Below are 22598 nucleotides of genomic sequence, written 5' to 3'. Positions count from 1 at the left end.
TACCTGCAATTTTCAAGCCCTGGCAACATTCTTGTAAATCTTCTCCGTACTCTCTCCAGAGCAATTACGTCCTTCCTGTAATGTGGTGACCAGAACTGCGCACAATACTCCAGCTGTGGCCTTACCAGCATTTTATACAGTTCCATCATTACATCCCTGCTTTTGTATTCTATACCTCAGCTAATAACGGAGAGCATTCCGTATGCCTTCTTCACAACCTTATCTACCAGTACTGCCACCTTTAGGGACCTGTGCACATGCACTCCAAGGTCTCTCACTTCCTCGACCCCTCTCAATATATTCCTGTTTACTGCGTATTCCCTTTTACTGTTTGCCCTCCCAAAGTGCATTACCTCACACTTCTCCGGGTTGAACTCCATTTGCCACTTTTCCGCCCACTCCACCAGCCCATTGATATTTTCTTGGAGTCTACAGCTATCCTCTTCACTATCAACTACACGGACAATTTTTGTGTTGTCTGTAAATTTGCCAATCATGCCCCCCACATTTAAATCCAAATCATTAATATATACCACAAACAGCAAGGGACCCAACACTGAGCCCTGTGGCACACCACTGGAAATGGATTTGCATTCGCAAAGACATCCATCGACTTTTACCCTCTGGCAGGGCCTTACACCAGGAAGCGGGGACAGAATCAGGAGTAGACCTGCAATGCCCAAAGAACAGCTGCCTGAAGACCTCACTTTGTGCCTTTACACATTGATGTGATCTGGTGCATCGCCGGCCCTGATTGGGTCCTTTCTTGTATCTGCTCCAAATGACCTCCCTCAAAATGATGAACAGATGAGGTCGCAGCCACGTGCAATCACTCTCCCACCAATCGAAGGTGACGAAAGGGATCCCAAGGGACTGAATAATTAACATCTCCGATTAAGTGCAGGTTAATGAGAAGTGAAAGGACAGCCTCTCTCACTCCTTTATGGGGTCCTGGCCGTGCAAAGCTAACTAGTATAAGCCAAGATAAACAGGACCAACGAACATGATCTTAGCCATCTTTATAGACCACATCCAGTCACAAAATGTTCGATGTCTTTCCCATTGCATCTGCTACTCCAGGCAACCCTACAAAAGGAAGGAGACAATTGTCAGTTAATAACTATGGTCCCAGACTTTTTTTTGTTGCTGTTGGAGTCTTTTACTCCATTCACCTTTACATCCTCCCCCTCTTCAAAATTATCTTTGGTGGCAGAATCTTCAAAGCTATCTTAGCTCTACATTCTGGAATTCACTGCTGAAACTCCTCCAATGCCCAACCTTTTCCTCCATCTTCAAAGGCCTCCTCAAGACCTCCCTTTTGACCATAACTTCGATCATCTTCCCTTATTTTTCACCGACCGATCGGCATCCATTCCCTCCTCGACTGAGCACTTTTGAGTGTTTACTATGTTAAATACAAGAGGACAAGAGAACAAGAGATACATTTCAGTAGGAAGAGTGAGGAGAGGCAATATAAACTAGAGGCCACAATTCTAAAGGGGGTACAGGAACAGAGAGATCTGGGGGTATATGTGCACAAATCGTTGAAGGTGGCAGGGTAGGTTGAGAAAGCGGCTAAAAAAGCAAACGGGATCCTGGGCTTTATAAATAGAGCCATAGAGTACAAAAGTATGGAAGTCATGATGAACCTTTATAAAACACTGGTTCAAAAAAACATTAAAAAAGTCAAAACGTGACATCACAGAGGAGCATCGAGGAACAAAATGTATAAGTAGGATCAGAGAGGAGTGGGGGAAACAGTGCTGAGCACTGGGGAGGGGCTCCAGGTATCAGTACGGGAGTGGGAGTGGAGAGGAGTGGGGGGAAACAGTGCTGAGCACTGGGGAGGGGCTCCAGGTATCAGTACGGGAGTGGGAGCGGAGAGGAGTGGGGGAAACAGTGCTGAGCACTGGGGAGGGGCTCCAGGTATCAGTACGGGAGTGGGAGTGGAGAGGAGTGGGGGGAAACAGTGCTGAGCACTGGGGAGGGGCTCCAGGTATCAGTACGGGAGTGGGAGTGGAGAGGAGTGGGGGAGCAGTCCTGAGCACCGGGGAGGAGTCCCAGGTATCAGTACGGGAGTGGGAGCGGAGAGGAGTGGGGGGAAACAGTGCTGAGCACCGGGAAGGAGTCCCAGGTATCAGTACGGGAGTGGGAGTGGAGAGGAGTGGGGGGAAACAGTGCTGAGCACTGGGGAGGGGCTCCAGCTATCAGTACGGGAGTGGGAGCGGAGAGGAGTGGGGGGAAACAGTGCTGAGCACTGGGGAGGGGCTCCAGGTATCAGTACGGGAGTGGGAGTGGAGAGGAGTGGGGGAGCAGTCCTGAGCACCGGGGAGGAGTCCCAGCTATCAGTACGGGAGTGGGAGCGGAGAGGAGTGGGGGGAAACAGTGCTGAGCACTGGGGAGGGGCTCCAGGTATCAGTACGGGAGTGGGAGTGGAGAGGAGTGGGGGGAAACAGTGCTGAGCACTGGGGAGGAGTCCCAGGTATCAGTACGGGAGTGGGAGAGGAGAGGAGTGGGGGAAACAGTGCTGAGCACCGGGGAGGACCCTTTCCCCATTTACTGAGAACAGAGAGAGTCACAGTGACATCACAGGGAATAGAGAGGAGGAGTTCTAAGAGACCTGGAATAAAAGGGTAGCTTAATCGGGGTAAGTAAATTGATAATAATCGAATATCTAAAGGGAATTCAGAAAAAAAAGCATAAGGGAGGCTGAAGGTTTCCTGAATCGTACGTTCCAGGAGGTGCTCACCCCACAGCCACAGAGAGTTCAGGATAGAGAGTGGGGGCCGTCCGAAAGGGTAGGAAGAGGCAGGCAGTGCAGGAATCTTCAGAGTGTGTGGCCACTCTCAAACCGGTATCAGCATTGAATACCAGTGAGGGTGATGACATCTCGAGGGAGTGCAGTCCTGAGCATGGCACATTGGGGCAAAGGAGTGCTCAGGGGGCACAGTGAAGTGTAGAAATGCAGTACTCATAGGGGATTCGATAGTCGGGGGGGAAAGACAGGCGTTTCTGTGACCATCGATGTGAGTCCCACATGGTGTGTTACCTCCCTGGGGCCAGGGTAAAGGACATCATGGAGAGGGTGCAGAACATTCTGCGGGGGGAAGGGAACAGCCAGAAATCGTGGTTCATGTGGGTACCAACGGCATAGGAAAGAAAAGGGATGAGGTCCTGTGGTCAGAGTTTCAGGAGCGAGGGAGGAAGTTAAAAAGCAGGACCTTAAAGATAGTAATCTCTGGATTACTCCCAGTGCTACGGGCTAGTGAGTGTAGAAATAGGAAGATAAGTCAGGTTAAAGCATGGCTAGAGATATGGTGCAGGAGGGAGGGCTTCAGATTCTTGGGGCATTGGGACCAATTCTGGGGCAGGAGGGATCTGTTCAAGACGGATGGGTTGCACCTCAACAGAGCTGGGACCAATGTCCTCGCGGGAAGGTTCACTAGTGCTGTGGGGGAGGGTTTGGCAGGGGGATGGGCACCAAGATATAGCATTAGAAAGGAGAAACAAGGTGCATAAAAGATTGGGAGAGACAGATAGCACTAGAGTGAGAAATAGTACAGTATTAGGTGGGATCAGACTTAGAGAGTATCATAGAATCATAGAAAGGTTACAGCACAGAAGGTGGCCATTCGGCCCCTCAAGCCTGCTCTGCCATTTGATAAGATCATGGCTGATCTGATTGCGACCTCAACCCTACTTTCCTGTCTACCTACTATAACCTTTGACTCCCTTGTTAATCAGGAATCTATCTAACTCAGCCTTAAAAATATTCAATGACCCTGCCTCCACCGCTCTCTGGGGAAGGGAGTTCCACAGACTCACGACCCTCTGAGAGAGAAAAAATTCTCCTCATCTCCGTCTTAAATGGGAGACCCCTTATTTTTAAACTGTGTCCCTGAGTTCTAGTCTCTCCCACAAGGGGAAACATCCTCTCAGCATCTACCCCTTCAAGTCCCCTCAGGATCTTATATGTTTCAATAAGATCACCTCTCATTCTTCTAAACTCCAGTGTATACAGGCCCAACTTGTCCAACCTTTCCTCATAAGATAACCCCCTCATCCCAGGAATCAGTGGAGTGAACCTTCTCTGAACCACCTCCAAAGCAATTATGTCCTTTCTTAAATCAGGAGACCAAAACTGCACACAGTATTCCAGATGTGGTCTCACCAATGCCCTGTACAACTGTAGCAAAACATCTCTACTTTTATATTCCATTCCTCTTGCAATAAATGATCATACCAGGCCTTCATTCCAGGGTGCAAAGTAACTATGGACTTGGCGCATTGAATATCATCAGTGAGATCATCGTCCAAAAAAGCTGCAATAAAAAATAGTAAATATTAGAATAGAATAAAGAAAAAGAAAAAGAAAGAACTTTCATTTAAACAGCACTTTTCACAACCTCAGAGCGAACGAAGGCACTTTATAGCCAGCTAAGTATTTTTAAGTGTAGTCACTGTTGAAATTTAGGAAACGTGGCAACCAATTTGTGCACAGCAAGATCCCACAAACAGCACTCCACGTGAGAAACGGCTGAGTGCACTGGATACAGCAAAGGCTATGGGCCCCGACAACATTCCAGCTGTAGTGCTGAAGACTTGTGCTCCAGAACTAGCTGCGCCTCTAGCCAAGCTGTTCCAGTACAGCTACAACACTGGCATCCACCCGACAATGTGGAAAATTGCCCAGGTATGTCCTGTCCACAAAAAGCAGGACAAATCCAATCCGGCCAATTACCGCCCCATCAATCTACTCTCAATCATCAGCAAAGTGATGGAAGGTGTCGTCGACAGTGCTATCAAGCGGCACTTACTCACCAATAACCTGCTCACCAATGCTCAGTTTGGGTTCCGCCAGGACCACTCGGCTCCAGACCTCATTACAGCCTTGGTCCAAACATGGACAAAAGAGCTGAATTCCAGAGGTGAGGTGAGAGTGACTGCCCTTGACATCAAGGCAGCATTTGACCGAGTGTGGCACCAAGGAGCCCCAGTAAAATTGAAGTCAATGGGAATCAGGGGGAAAACTCTCCAGTGACTGGAGTCATACCTGACACAAAGGAAGATGGTAGTGGTTGTTGGAGGCCAATCATCTCAGCCCCAGGACATTGCTGCAGGAGTTCCTCAGGGCAGTGTCCTTGGCCCAACCATCTTCAGCTGCTTCATCAATGACCTTCCCTCCATCATAAGGTCAGAAATGTGGATGTTTGCTGATGATTGCACAGTGTTCAGTTCCATTTGCAACCCCTCAGATAATGAAGCAGTCCGTGCCCGCATGCAGCAAGACCTGGACAATATCCAGGCTTGGGCTGATAAGTGGCAAGTAACATTCGGGCCAGACAAGTGCCAGGCAATGACCATCTCCAACAAGAGAGAGTCTAACCACCTCCCCTTGACATCCAATGGCATTACTATTGCCGAATCCCCCACCATCAACATCCTGGGGGTCACCATTGACCAGAAATTTAACTGGACCAGCCATATAAATACTGTGGCTACAAGAGCAGGTCAGAGGCTGGGTATTCTGTGGTGAGTGACTCACCTACTGACTCCCCAAAGCCTTTCCACCATCTACAAGGCACAAGTCAGGAGTGTGATGGAATACTGTCCACTTGCCTGGATGAGTGCAGCTCCAACAACACTCAAGAAGTTCGACACCATCCAGGACAAAGCAGCCCGCTTGATGGGCACCCCTTCCACCACCCTAAACATTCACTCCCTTCATCAACGGCACACTGTGGCTGCAGTGTGTACCATCCACAGGATGCACTGTAGCAACTCGCCAAGGCTTCTTCGACAGCACCTCCCAAACCCGCAACCTCTACCACCTAGAAGGACAAGAGCAGCAGGCGCATGGGAACAACACCACCTGCACGTTCCCCTCCAAGTCACACACCATCCCGACTTGGAAATATATCACCGTTGCTTCATCATCCTTGGGTCAAAATCCTGGAACTCCCTTCCTAACAGCACTGTGGGAGAACCTTCACCACACGGACTGCAGCGGTTCAAGAAGGCGGCTCACCACCACCTTCTCAAGGGCAATTAGGGATGGGCAATAAATGCCGGCCTCGCCAGCGATGCCCACATCCCATGAATGAATAAAAAAAATGTACCAATGACCAGATAATATTTTAGTGATGTTGGTTGAGGGATAAATATTGGCCAGGACCCCGAGGAGAACTCCCCTGCTCTTCTTCAAATAATGGCCATGAGATCTTTTAAATCCACCTGAGAGGGCAGACAGGGCCTCGGTTTAAGGTCTCATCTGAAAGACAGCACATCCAACAGCGCAGCACTCCATTAGTACTGCACTGGGACTATCAACCTCGTGTTTATGCTCAAGTCTCTGGAGTGGAACTTGAACCCATGACCTTCTGACTCAGAGGTGACAGTGCTACCACTGAGCAACGCCTGACACCTGTCTTTCCTGATGAGGTCCAGGCGGCCTTCCAGAAGCCAATGAGGTAATGTCCATTGATGGTCCCTCTAACCATTGACGCACCTCCAATGACATTTTACATTTGATAGTGCCTTCTACTTCGCTTAGCAACATTCGCGCCAGACAAGTGCCAGGCAATGACCATCTCCAACAAGAGAGAGTCTAACCACCTCCCCTTGACATCCAATGGCATTGGTAAGCGAGAGCGGGAGGAGAGTCCGAGAGGTGAGCACAGTGTAAAAGGAGAGTCCGAGAGCGGGAGGGGAGTCTGTGAGGTGAATGCAGTGTAAAAGCAGAGTTCCGAGAGGAGAGCGCAGTGTAAATCTAAGGCAAGTCATGGCAGCACAGCTCGCACCCGTGATATGCTCCTCCTGCACTATGTGGGAAGTCATGGACACTACCAGTGTCCCTGGTGACCATGTGTGCAGGAAGTGTGTCCAGCTGCAGCTACTGGCTAACCGTATTTTGGAGCTGGAACTGCGGGTGGATTCACTGTGGAGCATCCGCGATGCTGAGATTATCGTGGATAGCACGTTCAGTGAGGTGGTCACACCGCAGGTAAAGGTTACGTAGGCAGAAAGGAAATGGGTGACCGCCAGGCAGAGTAAAAGGACTAGGCAGGTAGAGCAGGAGTCCCCTGGGGCCATCTCCCTCTCAAACAGATATTCTGCTTTTGATACTGTTGGGGGAGATGGCTTATCAGGGGAAAGCAGCAAGAGCCAAGTTCGGGACACCATGGGTGACTCTGCTGCACAGGAGGGGAGGAAGAAGAGTGGCAGGGCTATAGTGATAGGGGATTCCATTGTAAAGGGAACAGATAGGCGTTTCTGCAGCAGTAAACGTGACTCCAGGATGGTTTGTTACCTCCCTGGTGAGAGGGTCAAGGATGTCATGGAGCGGCTGCAGGGCATTCTGGAGGGGGAGGGTGAACAGCCAGTAGTCGTGGTCCATATCGGTACCAACGACATAGGTAAAAAAAGGGATGAGGTCCAGCAAGGTGAATTTAAGGAGTTAGGAGATAAATTAAAAAGCAGGACCTCAAAGGTAGTGATCTCAGGATTACTCCCAGTGCCACGTGCTGGTGAGTATAGGAACAGGAGAATAGACTGGATGAATGCGTGGCTGCAGGGATGGTGTAGGAGGGAGGGATTTAGATTCCTGGGACATTGGGACCGGTTCTGGGGAAGATGGGACCTATACAGCGGGACGGGTTACACCCGAGCAGGACCGGGACCGATGTCCTCACAGGGATGTTTGCTAGTGCTGTTGGGGAAGGTTTAAACTAGAGTGGCAGGGGGATGGGAACCTGAGCAGGGAGACAGAGGAGGGGGAAACAAGGATAGAAACAAAAGGCAGAAAGGGAAGAAGCAATAGTGGAAGGCAGAGAAAACAAGGGCGAAAAACAAATAGGGCCATAGTGCAAAATAAAACTGAGATGACTAGCAATCTTAAAAAGACAAGTCTAAAGGCATTGTGTCTTAATGCGCGGAGCATTCACAATAAGGTCGATGAATTAACAGCGCAGATAGATATTAACGGTTATGATATAGTTGCGATTACGGAGACATGGCTGCAGGGTGACCAAGGATGGGAACTGAACATCCAGGGGTATTCAATATTTAGGAAGGACAGGAAAAAAGAGAAAGGAGGTGGGGTAGCGTTGTTAGTAAAGGAGGAAATCAATGCAATAGTGAGGAAGGATATTGTCTCGGAAAATCACAATGTGGAATCTGTATGGGTGGAGCTAAGAAACACCAAGGGGCAGAAAATGTTGGTGGGGGTTGTCTATAGGCCCCCAAACAGTAATGGAGATGTTGGGGAGGGCATTCAACAGGAAATTAGAGATACATGCAAGAAGGGTACAACTATAATCATGGGTGACTTTGATCTACATATAGATTGGTCAAACCAAATTAACAATAATACTGTGGGAGAGGAATTCCTGGAGTGTGTACATGATGCATTTCTAGACCAATACGTTGAGGAACCAACTGGAGAACAGGCGATCCTAGACTGGGTATTGTGCAATGAGAAAGGATTAATTAACAATCTTGTTGTGCAGGGTCCCTTAGGGAAGAGCAGCCATAACATGATAGAATTCCTCATTAAGATGGAGAATAAAGTAATTTAATCCGAAACTAGGGTCCTGAATCTAAATAAAGGAAATTATGAAAGTATGAGGTGTGAGTTGGCTATGATAGATTGGGGAACTTTACTAAAAGGGATGACGGTGGATAGGCAATGGCTAATATTTAAAGAACTTGTGCAGGAATTACAACAATTATTCATTTCTGTCTGGCACAAAAATAAAACAGGAAAGGTGGCTCAACCGTGGCTTACAAAAGAAATTAGGGACAGTATTAGATCCAAAGAGGAGAATTGCCAGAAAAAGCAGCAAGCCTGAGGATTGGGAGCAGTTTAGAATTCAGCAAAAAAGGACCAAGATTAAGAGGGAAAAAATAGAGTATGAGAGTAAACTAGCAGGGAACATAAAACCTGACTGTAAAAGCTTCTATAAATATGTCAAGAGAAAAAGATTAGTGAAGACAAATGTAGGTCCCTTACAGTCAGAAATGGGGGAAATTACAATGGGGAACAAAGAAATGGCAGAACAATTAAACACAAACTTTGGTTCTGTCTTCACAAAGGAGGACACAAATAACCTCCCGGAAATGTTAGGGAACCAAGGGTCTAGTGAGAGGGAGGAACTGAAGGAAATCAGTATTAGTAAAAAAAAGCGCTAGGGAAATTAATGGGGCTAAAGGCTGACAAATCCCCAGGGCCTGATAATCTACATCCCAGAGTACTGAAGGAAGTGGCCCTGGAAATAACGGATGCATTGGTGATCATCTTCCAAAATTCTATAGATTCTGGAACAGTTCCTACAGATTGGAGCGTGGCAAATGTAACCCCACTATTTAAAAAAGGAGGGAGAGAAAAAACAGCGAATTACAGACCAGTTAGCCTAACATCAGTAGTGGGGAAAATGCTAGAGTCTATTATAAAAGATGTGATAACAGAACACTTGGAAGGCATTAACGGGATTGGACAAAGTCAGCATGGGTTTATGAAAGGGAAATCATGCTTAACAAATCTACTGGAGTTTTTTGAGGATCTAACTAGTATAATAGATAGGGGAGAACCAGTGGATGTGGTGTACTTGGATTTTCAGAAGGTTAGTGTGCAAAATTAAAGCACATGGGATTGGGTGTAATATACTGGCATGGATTGAGAATTGATGGACAGACAGGAAACAGAGAGTAGGAATAAATGGGTCTTTTTCCGGGTGGCAGGCAGTGACTAGTGGGGTACCGCAGGGATCAGTGCTTGGGCCCCAGCTATTCACAATATATATCAGTGAATTGGATGAGGGAACTGAATGTAACATTTCCAAGTTTGCAGACGACACAAAGCTGGGGTGGAATGTGAGCTGTGAGGAGGATGCAAAGAGGCTCCAATGTGATTTCGACAAGTTGGGTGAGTGGGCAAGAACATGGCAGATGCAGTATAATGTGGATAAATGTGAGGTTATCCACTTTGGTTATAAAAACAGAAGGACAGATTATTATCTGAATGGTGATAGATTGGGAAAAGGGGAGGTGCAACGAGACCTGGGTGTTCTTGTACACCAGTCGCTGAAAGCGAGCATTCAGGTGCAGCAAGCAGTTAGGAAGGTGAAAGGTATGTTGGCCTTCATTGCAAGAGGATTTGAGTACAGGAGCAGAGATGTCTTACTGCAGTTATACAGGGCCTTGGTGAGATCACATCTGGAGTATTGTGTGCAGTTTTGGTCTCCTTATCTGAGGAAGGATGTCCTTGCCATGGAGAGAGTGCAATGAAGGTTTACCAGACTGATTCCTGGGATGGCAGGACTGACGTATGAGGAGAGATTGGGTCGACTCGGCCTGTATTCACTAGAGTTTAGAAGAATGAGAGGTGATCTCATCAAAACATATAAAATTCTAACAGGACTAGACAGACTAGATGCAGGGAGGATGTTCCCGATGGCTGGGGAATCCAGAACCAGGGGTCACAGTCTCAGGATACAGGGTATGCCATTTAGAACCGAGATGAGGAGAAATTTCTTCACTCAGAGGGTGGTGAACCTGTGGAATTCTCTACCATAGATGGCAGTGGAGGCCAAGTCATTAAATATATTCAAGAAGGAGATAGATATATTTCTTAATGCTAAAGGGATCAAGGGATATGGGGAAAAAGCGGGAACAGGGTACTGAGTTAGACGATCAGCCATGATCATTTTGAATGGCGGATTAGGCCTGAAGGGCTGAATGGCCTACTCTTGCTCCTATTCTCTATGATTCTATGTTTCTATGAAAGACAATTTTAAAAAGCGCACAATTTTTTTAATGTCCCAACAATTTTTCTCCCGGGTGTTTTGCTCGCAGCAGTGTCCTGGAGATTAATCTTCAATTCCTGGAGGCCCCAGACAACCCTACATCAACGGGAAACACAGATTGGGGAATCAGCCCAAGAGGGACAATTTTTCCAGCAGGGATGAATTGACCACCTTTCAGAAACCTGGTCTCAATTTTCCGGCCATTGTTTTAACCAGAAATGTCGACAAATGCAGCCCGAGTCCGCCTACCTGAGCAGCTCATGCCACAATTCCTTTTGGTGACGGGAGTCTCATCATCCAGACACCACCAGAAACTATTGATCTGAAACAGGCCGCAGTCGACTGACAAGATCTTTCCACTGTTCCAGTTGAGATTGATGGCCCCTGTGTTGTAAGTGCTTTCGTAGAATGCCGTGCACACCCCTGGAATTGAAATCAATGCTAATAAAAAACACATTCATCACAACCACAAGTTAATTAGAGATGAGCAAGGGCATTCACCCCTCGAGCCTGTTCCGCCATTTAATTAGATCTGGCGACCAACATAAAAGGGAATCCTAAAGTCTTCTACAGGCTGTAAACAGTAAACGGGTAGTAAGAGGAGGGGTGGGGCCGATTAGGGACCATAAAGGAGATCTACTCATAGAGGCAGAGGGGATGGCTGAGGTACTAAATGAGTACTTTGCATCTGTCTTTACGAAGGATACGTGGCAGATGAAATTTAACGCAGCAAAATGGGAAATAATATATTTTGGTAGGAAGAATGAGGAGAGGCAATATAAACTAGAGGGCACAATTCTAAAAGGGTTACAGGAACACAGAGATCTGGGGGTATATGTACACAAATCATTGAAGGTGGCAGGGCAGGTTGAGAAAGTGGTTAAAAAAGCAAACGGGATCCTGGGCTTTATAAATAGAGGCATAGAATACAAAAGTATGGAAGTCATGATGAACCTTTATAAAACACTGGTTCAGCCAAAACTGGAGTATTGTGTCCAGTTCTGGGCACCGCACTTTAGGAAAGATGTGAAGGCCTTAGAGAGGGTGCAGAAGAGATTTACTAGAATGATTCCAGGAATGAGGGACTTTAGTTACAGGATAGACTGGAGGAGCTGGGATTGTTCTCCTTGGAACAGAGAAGGTTGTGAGGAGATTTGATCGAGGTATTCAAAATCATGAAGGGTCTAGACAGAGTAGATAGAGAGAAATTGTTCCCATTTGAAGAAGGGTCAAGAACCAGAGGGCATAGATTTAAGGTGATTGGCAAAAGAGCCAAAGTTGACATGAGGGAAAACTTTTTTACACAGCGAGTGGTTAGGATCTGGAATGCACTGCCCGAGGGGGTGGTGGAGTCAGATTCAATCATGGCCTTCAAAAGGGAACTGGATAAGTACTTGAAAGGAAAAAATTTGCAGGGCTACAGGGATAGGGCGGGGGAGTGGGACTAGCTGGATTGCTCTTGAATAGAGTCAGCACAGACTCGATGGGCCGAACGGCCTCCTTCCGTGGTATCACCTTTTTATGATTCTAAGAAAACATATAGGCCCTGGCTGGATAAGGATAGCAGGTTTCCTTCCCTAAAAGACATTAATGAACCAGTTTTGATGACAATCCGACAGCTTCATGGCCATTTTTACTGACACCAGCTTTTATTTCCAGATTTTGTAAACTGAATTCAAATTCTCAAACTCACCCTCTCTGGATTATCAGTCCAGACCTCTGGATTACTAGTTCAGTAACATAACCACTACACCATCGTTTCCCTATAATTAGGTGATTAAAGGAGTTTTTAAAAAATTCATTCTTAGGATGTGGGCGTCGCTGGCGAGGCCGGCATTTATTGCCCATCCCTAATTGCCCTTGAGAAGGTGGTGGTGAGCCGCCTTCTTGAACCGCTGCAGTCCGTGTGGTGAAGGTTCTCCCACAGTGCTGTTAGGAAGGGAGTTCCAGGATTTTGACCCAGCGACGATGAAGGAACGGCCGATATATTTCCAAGTCGGGATGGTGTGTGACTTGGAGGGGAACGTGCAGGTGGTGTTGTTCCCATGTGTCTGCTGCCCTTGTCCTTCTAGGTGGTAGAGGTCGCGGGTTTGGGAGGTGCTGTTGAAGAAGCCTTGGCGAGTTGCTGCAGTGCATCCAGTGGATGGTACACACTGCAGCCACAGTGCGCCGGTGGTGAAGGGAGTGAATGTTTAAGAGAATGCAATCCATTCTCTATTTACGAGTCTGATAAAAGGGGTTTGAGTGATCTTTGTTGGGTCTTTTGAGTTAAATTGCCTGCATTCACAGCCGGATGAGTAAAACATTTCCCAGATTAGATGCTTTAGAAGTGTACAGGCAGCAGTATTATCGAGGTCCCGATTGGCCAGTTTGCATTAATTAATGCTAACACAATCTGATTTTACAAATAACTGCCACTCTTGCCACCTTACATTAAATTTACAGCACAGAAACAGGCCATTCGGCCCAACTGGTCTATGCCGGTGTTTATGCTCCACACGAGCCTCCTCCCTCCCTACTTCATCTCACCCTATCAGCCTATACATCTTTTCATTTCCAGGAACATAGGAACATAGGAACAGGAGTAGGCCATTCAGCCCCTCATGCCTGCTCTGCCATTTGATAAGATCATGGCTGATCTGTGATCTAACTCCATATACCTGCCTTTGGCCCATATCCCTTAATACCTTTGGTGGCCAAAAAGCTATCTCTCAGATTTAAATTTAGCAATTGAGCTAGCATCAATTGCCGTTTGCGGAAGAGAGTTCCAAACTTCTACCACCCTTTGTGTGTAGAAATGTTTTCTAATCTCACTCCTGAAAGGTCTGGCTCTAATTTTTAGACTGCCCCCTACTCCTAAAATCCCCAACCAGCGGAAATAGTTTCTCTCTATCCACCCTATCTGTTCCCCTTAATATCTCGATCAGATCACCCCTTAACCTTCTAAACTCGAGAGAATACAACCTCAATTTGTGTAATCTCTCCTCGTAACTTAACCCTTGAAGTCCGGGTATCATTCTAGTAAACCTAAGCTGCACTCCCTCCAAGGCCAATATGTCCTTCCGAAGGTGCGGTGCCCAGAACTGCTCACAGTACTCCAGGTGTGGTCTAACCAGGGTTTTGTATAGCTGCAGCATAACTTCTGCCCCCTTGTACTCCAGTCCTCGAGATAGAAAGGCCAGCATTCCATTAGCCTTCTTGATTATTTTCTGCACCTGTTCATGACACTTCAATAATCTATGTACCTGAACCCCTAAGTCCCTTTGGACATCCGCTGTTTTTAACTTTTTACCATTTAGAAAGTACCCTGTTCTATCCTTTTTTGATCCAAAGTGGATGACCTCACATTTGTCTACATTGAATTCCATTTGCCACAGTTTTGCCCATTCACCTAATCTATCAATATCCCTTTGTAATTTTATGTTTTCATCCACACTGCTTACAATGCCACCAATCTTTGTGTCATCGGCAAACTTAGATATGAGACTTTCTATGCCTTCATTTAAGTCGTTAATAAATATTGTGAATAATTGAGGCCCCAAGACAGATCCCTGCGGGACTCCACTAGTCACATCCTGCCAATGTGAGTACCTACCCATTATCCCTACTCTCTGTCTCCTTTCGCTCAGCCAATTTCCTAACCAAGTCCGTACTTTTCCCTCGATTCCATGGGCTTCTATCTTAGCTAACATTCTCTTATGTGGGACCTTGTCAAATGCCTTCTGGAAGTCCATATAAATAACATCCATTGACATTCCCCTGTCCACTACTTTAGTCACCTCTTCAAAAAATTCAATCAGGTTTGTCAGGCACGACCTACCTTTCACAAATCCATGCTGGCTCTCCCTGATTAACTGAAAATTCTCAAGGTGTTCAGTCACTATATCCTTAATTATAGACTCCAGCATTTTCCCCACAACAGATGTTAGGCTAACTGGTCTATAATTCCCCATTTAAAAAATTTACAGCACAGAAACAGGCCATTCGGCCCAACTGGTCTATGCCGGTGTTTATGCTCCACATGAGCCTCCTCCCTCCCTACTTCATCTCACCCTATCAGCATATCCTTCTATTCCTTTCTCCCTCATGTGCTTATCTGGTTCCCCTTAAATGTATCTATACTATTTGCCTCAACTACTCCTTGTGGGAGCGAGTTCCACATTCTCACCACTCTCTGGGTAAAGATGTTTCTCCTGAATTCCTATTGGATTTATTAGCGACTATCTTATATTTATGACCCCTAGTTTTGAACTTCCCACAATTGTAAACATCTTCTTTATGTCGACCCGAACAAACCCTTCCATAATTTTAAAGATCTATATTAGGTCAACCTTCAGTCTTCTCTTTTCTATCTTGCTATCCCATAAGTATTTTTAAAAAAATAAAAAAGAAGGAAAATATATCCCTACTAAAATAATAATAACTTGTTCTCAGGATGTGGGTGACACAGTCATGGCAGAATTTATTGCCCATCAACTGCATTTTTAAAATTTGTTCATGGGATGTGGGCGTCGCTGGCGAGGCCGGCATTTATTGCCCATCCCTAATTGCCCTTGAGAAGGTGGTGGTGAGCCGCCTTCTTGAACCGCTGCAGTCCGTGTGGTGAAGGTTCTCCCACAGTGCTGTTAGGAAGGGAGTTCCAGGATTTTGACCCAGCGACAATGAAGGAACGGCGATATATTTCCAAGTCGGGATGGTGTGTGACTTGGAGGGGAACATGCAGGTAGTGTTGTTCCCATCTGCCTGCTGCTCTTGTCCTTCTAGGTGGTAGAGGTCGCGGGTTTGGGAGGTGCTGTTGAAGAAGCCTTGGCGAGTTGCTGCAGTGCATCCTGTGGATGGTGCACACTGCAGCCACTGTGCGCCAGTGGTGAAAGGAGTGAATGTTTAGGGTGGTGGATGGGGTGCCAATCAAGCGGGCTGCTTTGTCCTGGATGGTGTCAAGCTTCTTGAGTGTTGTTGGAGCTGCACCCATCCAGGCAAGTGGAGAGTATTCCATCACACTCCTGACTTGTGCCTTGTAGATGGTGGAAAGGCTTTGGGGAGTCAGGAGGTGAGTCACTCGCCACAGAATACCCAGCCTCTGACCTGCTCTTGTAGCCACAGTATTTATGTGGCTGGTCCAGTTAAGTTTCTGGTCAATAGTGACCCCCAAGATGTTGATGGTGGGGGATTCGGTGATGGTAATGCCGTTGAATGTCAAGGGGAGGTGGTTAGACTCTCTCTTGTTGGAGATGGTCATTGCCTGGCACTTGTCTGGCACGAATGTTACTTGCCACTTATCAGCCCAAGCCTGGATGTTGTCCAGGTCTTGCTGCATGCGGGCACGGACTGCTTCATTATTTGAGGGGTTGCGAATGGAACTGAACACTGTGCAATCATCAGCGAACATCCCCATTTCTGATCTTATGATGGAGGAAAGGTCATTGATGAAGCAGCTAAAGATGGTTGGGCCTAGGACACTGCCCTGAGGAACTCCTGCAGCAATGTCCTGGGGCTGAGATGATTGTCCTCCAACAACCACTACCATCTTTCTTTGTGTTCGGTATGAATCCAGACACTGGAGAGTTTTCGCCCTGATTCCCATTGACTTCACTTTTACTGGGGCTCCTTGGTGCCACACTCGGTCAAATGCTGCCTTGATGTCAAGGGCAGTCACTCTCACCTCACCTCTGGAATTCAGCTCTTTTGTCCATGTTTGGACCAAGGCTGTAATGAGGTCTGGAGCCGAGTGGTCCTGGCGGAACCCAAACTGAGCATTGGTGAGCAGGTTATTGGTAAGTGTCGCTTGATAGCACTTTCGATGACACCTTCCATCACTTTGCTGATGATTGAGAGTAGACTGATGGGGCGGTAATTGGCCGGATTGGATTTGTCCTGCTTTTTGTGGACAGGACATACCTGGGCAATTTTCCACATTGTCGGGTAGATGCCAGTGTTGTAGCTGTACTGGAACAGTTTGGCTAGAGGCGCAGCTAGTTCTGGAGCACAAGTCTTCAGCACTACAGCTGGGATGTTGTCGGGGCCCATAGCCTTTGCTGTATCCAGTGCACTCAGCCGTTTCTTGATATCACGTGGAGTGAATCGAATTGGCTGAAGACTGGCTTCTGTGATGGTGGGGATATCGGGAGGAGGCCGAGATGGATCATCCACTCAGCACTTCTGGGTGAAGATGGTTGCAAATGCTTCAGCCTTGTCTTTTGTCATTGAGAGTCATGCAAAGAAATTCGGACAAGGAGTAGCCATGGACATTGTTGGGATCAAATGTGGCGTCACCACTTGGTTGGCTTTAGCTGGTGAGACTCACATTCTTTCAGACTGTACCCCTTAAAACCGTCCAATCCGCCTTCCTTTAAAGCACGGGCTAGCTCGCACTTTTCAAAGATTTTGGCACTTGCGACCATGAGGAGGATGCTCAGAGTTAAAAGTGTCTTCATTCTGTTGATAATGGTTGTGGTCGGAGTCTCTTTGCGATTCTGCTCTTATGTAACAAAGTGTTTTTTGATAATCAGGTTCCTCAATCACGATTCTGGGGAGAAAAAAAGAGACTGATTCTGTGATTGAACAACGATAAGAGCCCTGCTCCCTCAAAATGATCCTACACAGAGCTAAAATGATCCAGGAGACCATAGGTTCTATGCTTGCTCTGTGCTAAATTAGCTAATCTCAGCGTACACTTTGATGGGTTGAAACCAGCATGGTGTGACACTCTCAAAGAGAAAATTAAAATCTAATCCTGGTTTCTTCCTTCCTCCTTTCTTAAATAATTGAGTAACATTTGCAATTTTCCAATCCATCGGCACAGTTCCTGAATCTCGAGAGCTTTGTAAAATTAGGACTCATACATTTGCAATTTTCTCATCTATTTCTTTTAATACCTTGGGGTGGAAACCATCAGATCCTGGAGATTTGTCTACTTTAAGTCCCATTATTTTCTGCATTACCCTTTAAAAAAAACTGATTTGAAATCCACTAAGCCCCTTCCTTTAACTTATTTTTAGGTTTTCTTGTTCGACTGGTATTCTGCCCTCTTCCTCCACTGTGAAAATGGATACAAAGTACTCATTTAACAAGTCTGCCATTTCCTTATTATCCATTATAGTCCCTCCTGTATCCAATCTTTAAAGGGCCCCCATTTATCTTTACCACTCTCTCTCTTAATATATTTATAAAATTTTTTGCCATTAGCTTTGATATCCCTTGCAAGTTTATTTTACATATTCCCTCTGTACCTCTGATTATTTGTATCCCTTTGTTGCTTTTTATAGCTCTCCCAGTCTGCTGGATTTCCACTTTTCCTTGTATTTGTGAAGGCCTTTTCTTTTAGCTTGATATTGTCTCTTACCTCATTTGTTGACCATGGTTGCCAACTCCACAAGTTGAGCAATTGCCTTTTCGGTGCATGTACTGGTTTTGTACGTACCAAACACTTCTTTGAATACATCCCACTATTTGTCTGTAGGTTTTAACAGTTCACCCACAGGTAAACATATTGAGCGAGGAAATATTAAGGGGATTAGCATCTTTGAAAGTAGATAAATCGCTAGGCCCGGATGAAATGTAACCCGGGCTATTAAGAGAAGCAAGCGAGGAAATAACGGAGGCTCTGACCATCACTTTCCAATCCTTTCTGGCTACAGGTGTGGTGCGGGAGGATTGGAGGATTGCTAACATTGTACCGTTGTTTAAAAAGGGAAAAAGGGATAGACCGAATAATTACAGGCCAGTCAGTCTAACCTCGATGGTGGGCAAATTCCTGGAAACAATTCTGAGGGACAGTGTCAATCATCATTTAGAAAGGCACGGACTAATCAAGGTCAGTCAGCATAGATTTGTTAAGGGAAGGTCGTGTCTGACTAACTTCATTGAATTTTTTGAGGAGGTAACAAGGAGGGTCGATGAGGGTAGCACGTTTGATGTAGTCTACATGGATTTTAGCAAGGCTTTTGACAAGGTCCCACATGGCAGACTGGTCAAAAAAGTAAAAGCCCATGGGATTCAGGGGAAAGGAAGGATATTGGCTCGGAAAATCACGATGTGGAATCTGTATGGGTGGAGCTAAGAAACACCAAGGGGCAGAAAAAGTTGGTGGGGGTTGTCTATAGGCCCCCAAACAGTAGTGGAGATGTAGGGGAGGGCATTAAACAGGAAATTAGAGATGCATGCAAGAAGGTTACAACTATAATCATGGGTGACTTTAATCTACATATAGATTGGTCAAACCAAATTAGCAATAATACTGTGGGGGAGGAATTCCTGGAGTGTGTACGTGATGGTTTTCTGGACCAATACATTGAGGAACCAACTAGAGAATAGGTGATCCTAGACTGGGTATTGTGCAATGAGAAAGGATTAATTAACAATCTTGTTGTGCGGGGTCCCTTAGGGAAGAGCGAGCATAACATGATAGAATTCCTCATTAAGATGGAGAGTGAAGTAGTTGAATCCGAAACTAGGGTCCTCAATCTAAATAAAGGAAATTATGAAAGTATGAGGTGTGAGTTGGCTATGATAGATTGGGGAACTTTACGAAAAGGGATGATGGTGGATAGGCAATGGCTAATATTTAAAGAACGTGTGCAGGAATTACAACAATTATTCATTCCTGTCGGGTGCAAAAATAAAACAGGAAAGGTGGCTCAACCATGGCTTACAAAAGAAATTAGGGACAGTATTAGATCCAAAGAGGAGACATATAAAATTGCCAGAAAAAGCAGCAAGCCTGAGGATTGGGAGCAGTTTAGAATTCAGCAAAGGAGGACAAAGAGATTGATTAAGAGGGAAAAAATAGAGTATGAGAGTAAACTAGCAGGGAACATAAAACCTGACTGTAAAAGCTTCTATAAATATGTCAAGAGAAAAAGATTAGTGAAGACAAATGTAGGTCCCTTACAGTCAGAAATGGGGGAAATTATAACGGGGAACAAAGAAATGGCAGAACAATTAAACACATCCTTTGGTTTTGTCTTCACAAAGGAGGACACAAATAACCTGCCAGAAATGTTAGGGAACCAAGGGTCTAGTGAGAGGGAGGAACTGAAGGAAACCAGTATTGGTAAAAAAAAGCGCTAGGGAAATTAATGGGGCTAAAGGCTGACAAATCCCCAGGGCCTGATAATCTACATCCCAGAGTACTGAAGGAAGTGGCCCTGGAAATAACGGATGCATTGGTGATCATCTTCCAAAATTCTATAGACTCTGGAACAGTTCCTACAGATTGGAGCGTGGCAAATGTAACCCCACTATTTAAAAAAGGAGGGAGAGAAAAAACAGCGAATTACAGACCAGTTAGCCTGACATCAGTAGTGGGGAAAATGCTAGAGTCTATTATAAAAGATGTGATAACAGAACACTTGGAAGGCATTAACGGGATTGGACAAAGTCAGCATGGGATTATGAAAGGGAAATCATACTTAACAAATCTACTGGAGTTTTTTGAGGATCTAACTAGTAGAATAGATAGGGGAGAACCAGTGGATGTGATGTACATAGATTTTCAGAAGGTTAGTGTGCAAAATTAAAGCACATGGGATTGGGGGGAATATACTGGCATGGATTGAGAATTGATGGACAGACAGGAAACAGAGAGTAGGAATAAATGGGTCTTTTTCCGGGTGGCAGGCAGTGACTAGTGGGGTACCGCAGGGATCAGTGCTTGGGCCCCAGCTATTCACAATATATATCAGTGAATTGGATGAGGGAACTGAATGTAACATTTCCAAGTTTGCAGATGACACAAAGCTGGGGTGGAATGTGAGCTGTGAGGAGGATGCAAAGAGGCTCCAATGTGATTTAGACAAGTTGAGTGAGTGGGCAGATGCAGTATAACGTGGATAAATGTGAGGTTATCCACTTTGGTTGTAAAAACAGAAAGGCAGATTATTACCTGAATGGTGATAGATTGGGAAAAGGGGAGGTGCAACGAGACCTGGGTGTCCTTGTACACCAGTCGCTGAAAGCGAGCATGCAGGTGCAGCAAGCAGTTAGGAAGGCGAATGGTATGTTGGCCTTCATTACAAGAGGATTTGAGTACAGGAACAGGGATGTCTTACTGCAGTTATACAGGGCCTTGGAGAAACCATATCTGGAGTATTTGTGCAGTTTTGGTCTCCTTATCTGAGGAAGGATATACTTGCCATGGAGGGAGTGCAACGAAGGTTTACCAGACTGATTCCTGGGATGGCAGGACTGACATATGAGGAGATTGGGTTGACTAGGCCTGTATTCACTAGAGTTTAGAAGAATGAGAGGTGATCTCATCAAAACATATAAAATTCTAACAGGACTAGACAGACTAGATGCAGGGAGGATGTTCCCGATGGCTGGGGAGTTCAGAACCAGGGGTCACAGTCTCAGGATACGGGGTATGCCATTTAGAACCGAGATGAAGAGAAATTTTTTCACTCAGAGGGTGGTGAATTCTCTACCACAGAAGGCAGTGGAGGCCAAGTCATTAGATGTATTCAAGAAGGAGATAGATATATTTCTTAATGCTAAAGGGATCAAGGGATATGGGGAAAAAGCGGGAACAGGGTACTGAGTTAGACGATCAGCCATGATCATTTTGAATGGCGGAGCAGGCCTGAAGGGTCGAATGGCCTACTCTTGCTCCTAATTTCTATGTTTCTATGAAAGTGGCAAGTTGGATCCAGAATTGGCTCAGTGGCAGGAAGCAAAGAGTAACAGTCAACGGGTGTTTTTGTGACTGGAAGGCTGTTCCGCAGGGCTCAGTACCAGGTCCCTTGCTTTTTGTGGTATATATTAATGATTTAGACTTAAATGTAGGGGCCATGATCAAGAAGTTTGCAGCTGATACAAAAGTTGTCCGTGTGGTTGATAGTGAGGAGGAAAGCTGTAGACTGCAGGAAGATATCAATGGACTGGTCAGGTGGGCAGAAAAGTGGTAAATGGAATTCAATCCGGAGAAGTGTGAGGTAATGCATTTGGGGAGGGCAAACAAGGCAAGGGAGTACACAATAAATGGGAGGATACTGAGAGGTGTAGAGGAAGTGAGGGAACTTGGAGTGCATGTCCACAGATCCCTGAAGGCAGCAGGACAGATAGATAAAGTGATTAAGAAGGCATACGGGATACTTTCCTTTATTAGCTGAGGCACAGAATATAAGAGCAGGGAGATTATGCTGGAACTGTATAAAACACTAGTTAGGCCGCAGCTTGAGTACTGTGCACAGTTCTGGTCACCACATTACAGGAAAGATGTGATTGCACTAGAGAGGGTGCAGAGGAGATTTACGAGGATGTTCCCAGGACTGGAGAATTTTAGCTATGAGGAAAGATTGGATAGGCTGGGGTTGTTTTATTTGGAACAGAGGAGGCTGAGGGGAGATTTAATTGAGGTGTACAAAATTATGAGGGGCCCAGATAGAGTGGACAGGAAGGACCTATTTCCCTTAGCGGAGGGGTCAGTGACCAGGGGGCAGAGATTTAAAGTGATTGGTAGAAGGATTAGAGGGGAGCTGAGGAGAATGTTTTCACCCAGAGGGTGGTGGGGGTCTGGAACTCACTGCCTGAGAGGGTGGGAGAGGCAGAAACCCTCAACTCATTTAAAAAGTACCTGGATGTGCACCTGAAGAGCCGAAACCTACAGGGCTACGGACCAAAGCTGGAAAATGGGATTAGGCTCGATAGCTCTTTTTCAGCCGGCACAGACACAATGGGCCGAACGGCCTCCTTCTGTGCCGTAAATTTCTTTGATTCTGTATTGTGGTCAATTCATTTCTCATCCTTTCGAAGTTTGCCTTACTTAAATTTAGAACCTTGGTTTGTGACTCTCCCTCC

General features: G+C 46.0%; 1 protein-coding gene across 1 annotated transcript; it reads right to left on the bottom strand.

The window, feature by feature from the left end:
* Positions 1 to 1036: 1036 nt before the first annotated feature.
* LOC137326872 (lysozyme C-1-like) lies at positions 1037 to 17236 on the bottom strand. The gene is made up of 4 exons (XM_067992253.1): positions 17107 to 17236; positions 11052 to 11225; positions 4185 to 4322; positions 1037 to 1086 (listed from the first exon to the last, which is right to left on the bottom strand). The coding sequence occupies exons 1-4, from the start codon at positions 17234 to 17236 to the stop codon at positions 1037 to 1039; spliced, it is 492 nt and encodes a 163-aa protein (XP_067848354.1).
* Positions 17237 to 22598: the final 5362 nt, after the last annotated feature.

The sequence above is a fragment of the Heptranchias perlo genome, chromosome 11 (genome assembly GCF_035084215.1).
Source record: "Heptranchias perlo isolate sHepPer1 chromosome 11, sHepPer1.hap1, whole genome shotgun sequence".
NCBI lineage: Eukaryota > Metazoa > Chordata > Chondrichthyes > Hexanchiformes > Hexanchidae > Heptranchias > Heptranchias perlo.
Note: the sequence above shows the minus strand (reverse complement) of the source record. Positions and strands in the feature narration are given on the sequence as shown.

Excerpts from the sequence above, each read along its gene's own strand:
- LOC137326872 (XM_067992253.1), bottom strand. The coding sequence starts at position 17,236 with ATGAAGACACTTTTAACTCTGAGCATCCTCCTCATGGTCGCAAGTGCC. Across the intron at positions 11,226-17,106 it reads GGGGTACAGTCTGAAAGAAT|GGGTGTGCACGGCATTCTAC; the intron begins GTGAGTCTCACC and ends TTTCAATTCCAG. Across the intron at positions 1,087-4,184 it reads AGAGATGTTTTGCTACAGTT|GGTTGCCTGGAGTAGCAGAT; the intron begins GTACAGGGCATT and ends TTCCTTTTGTAG.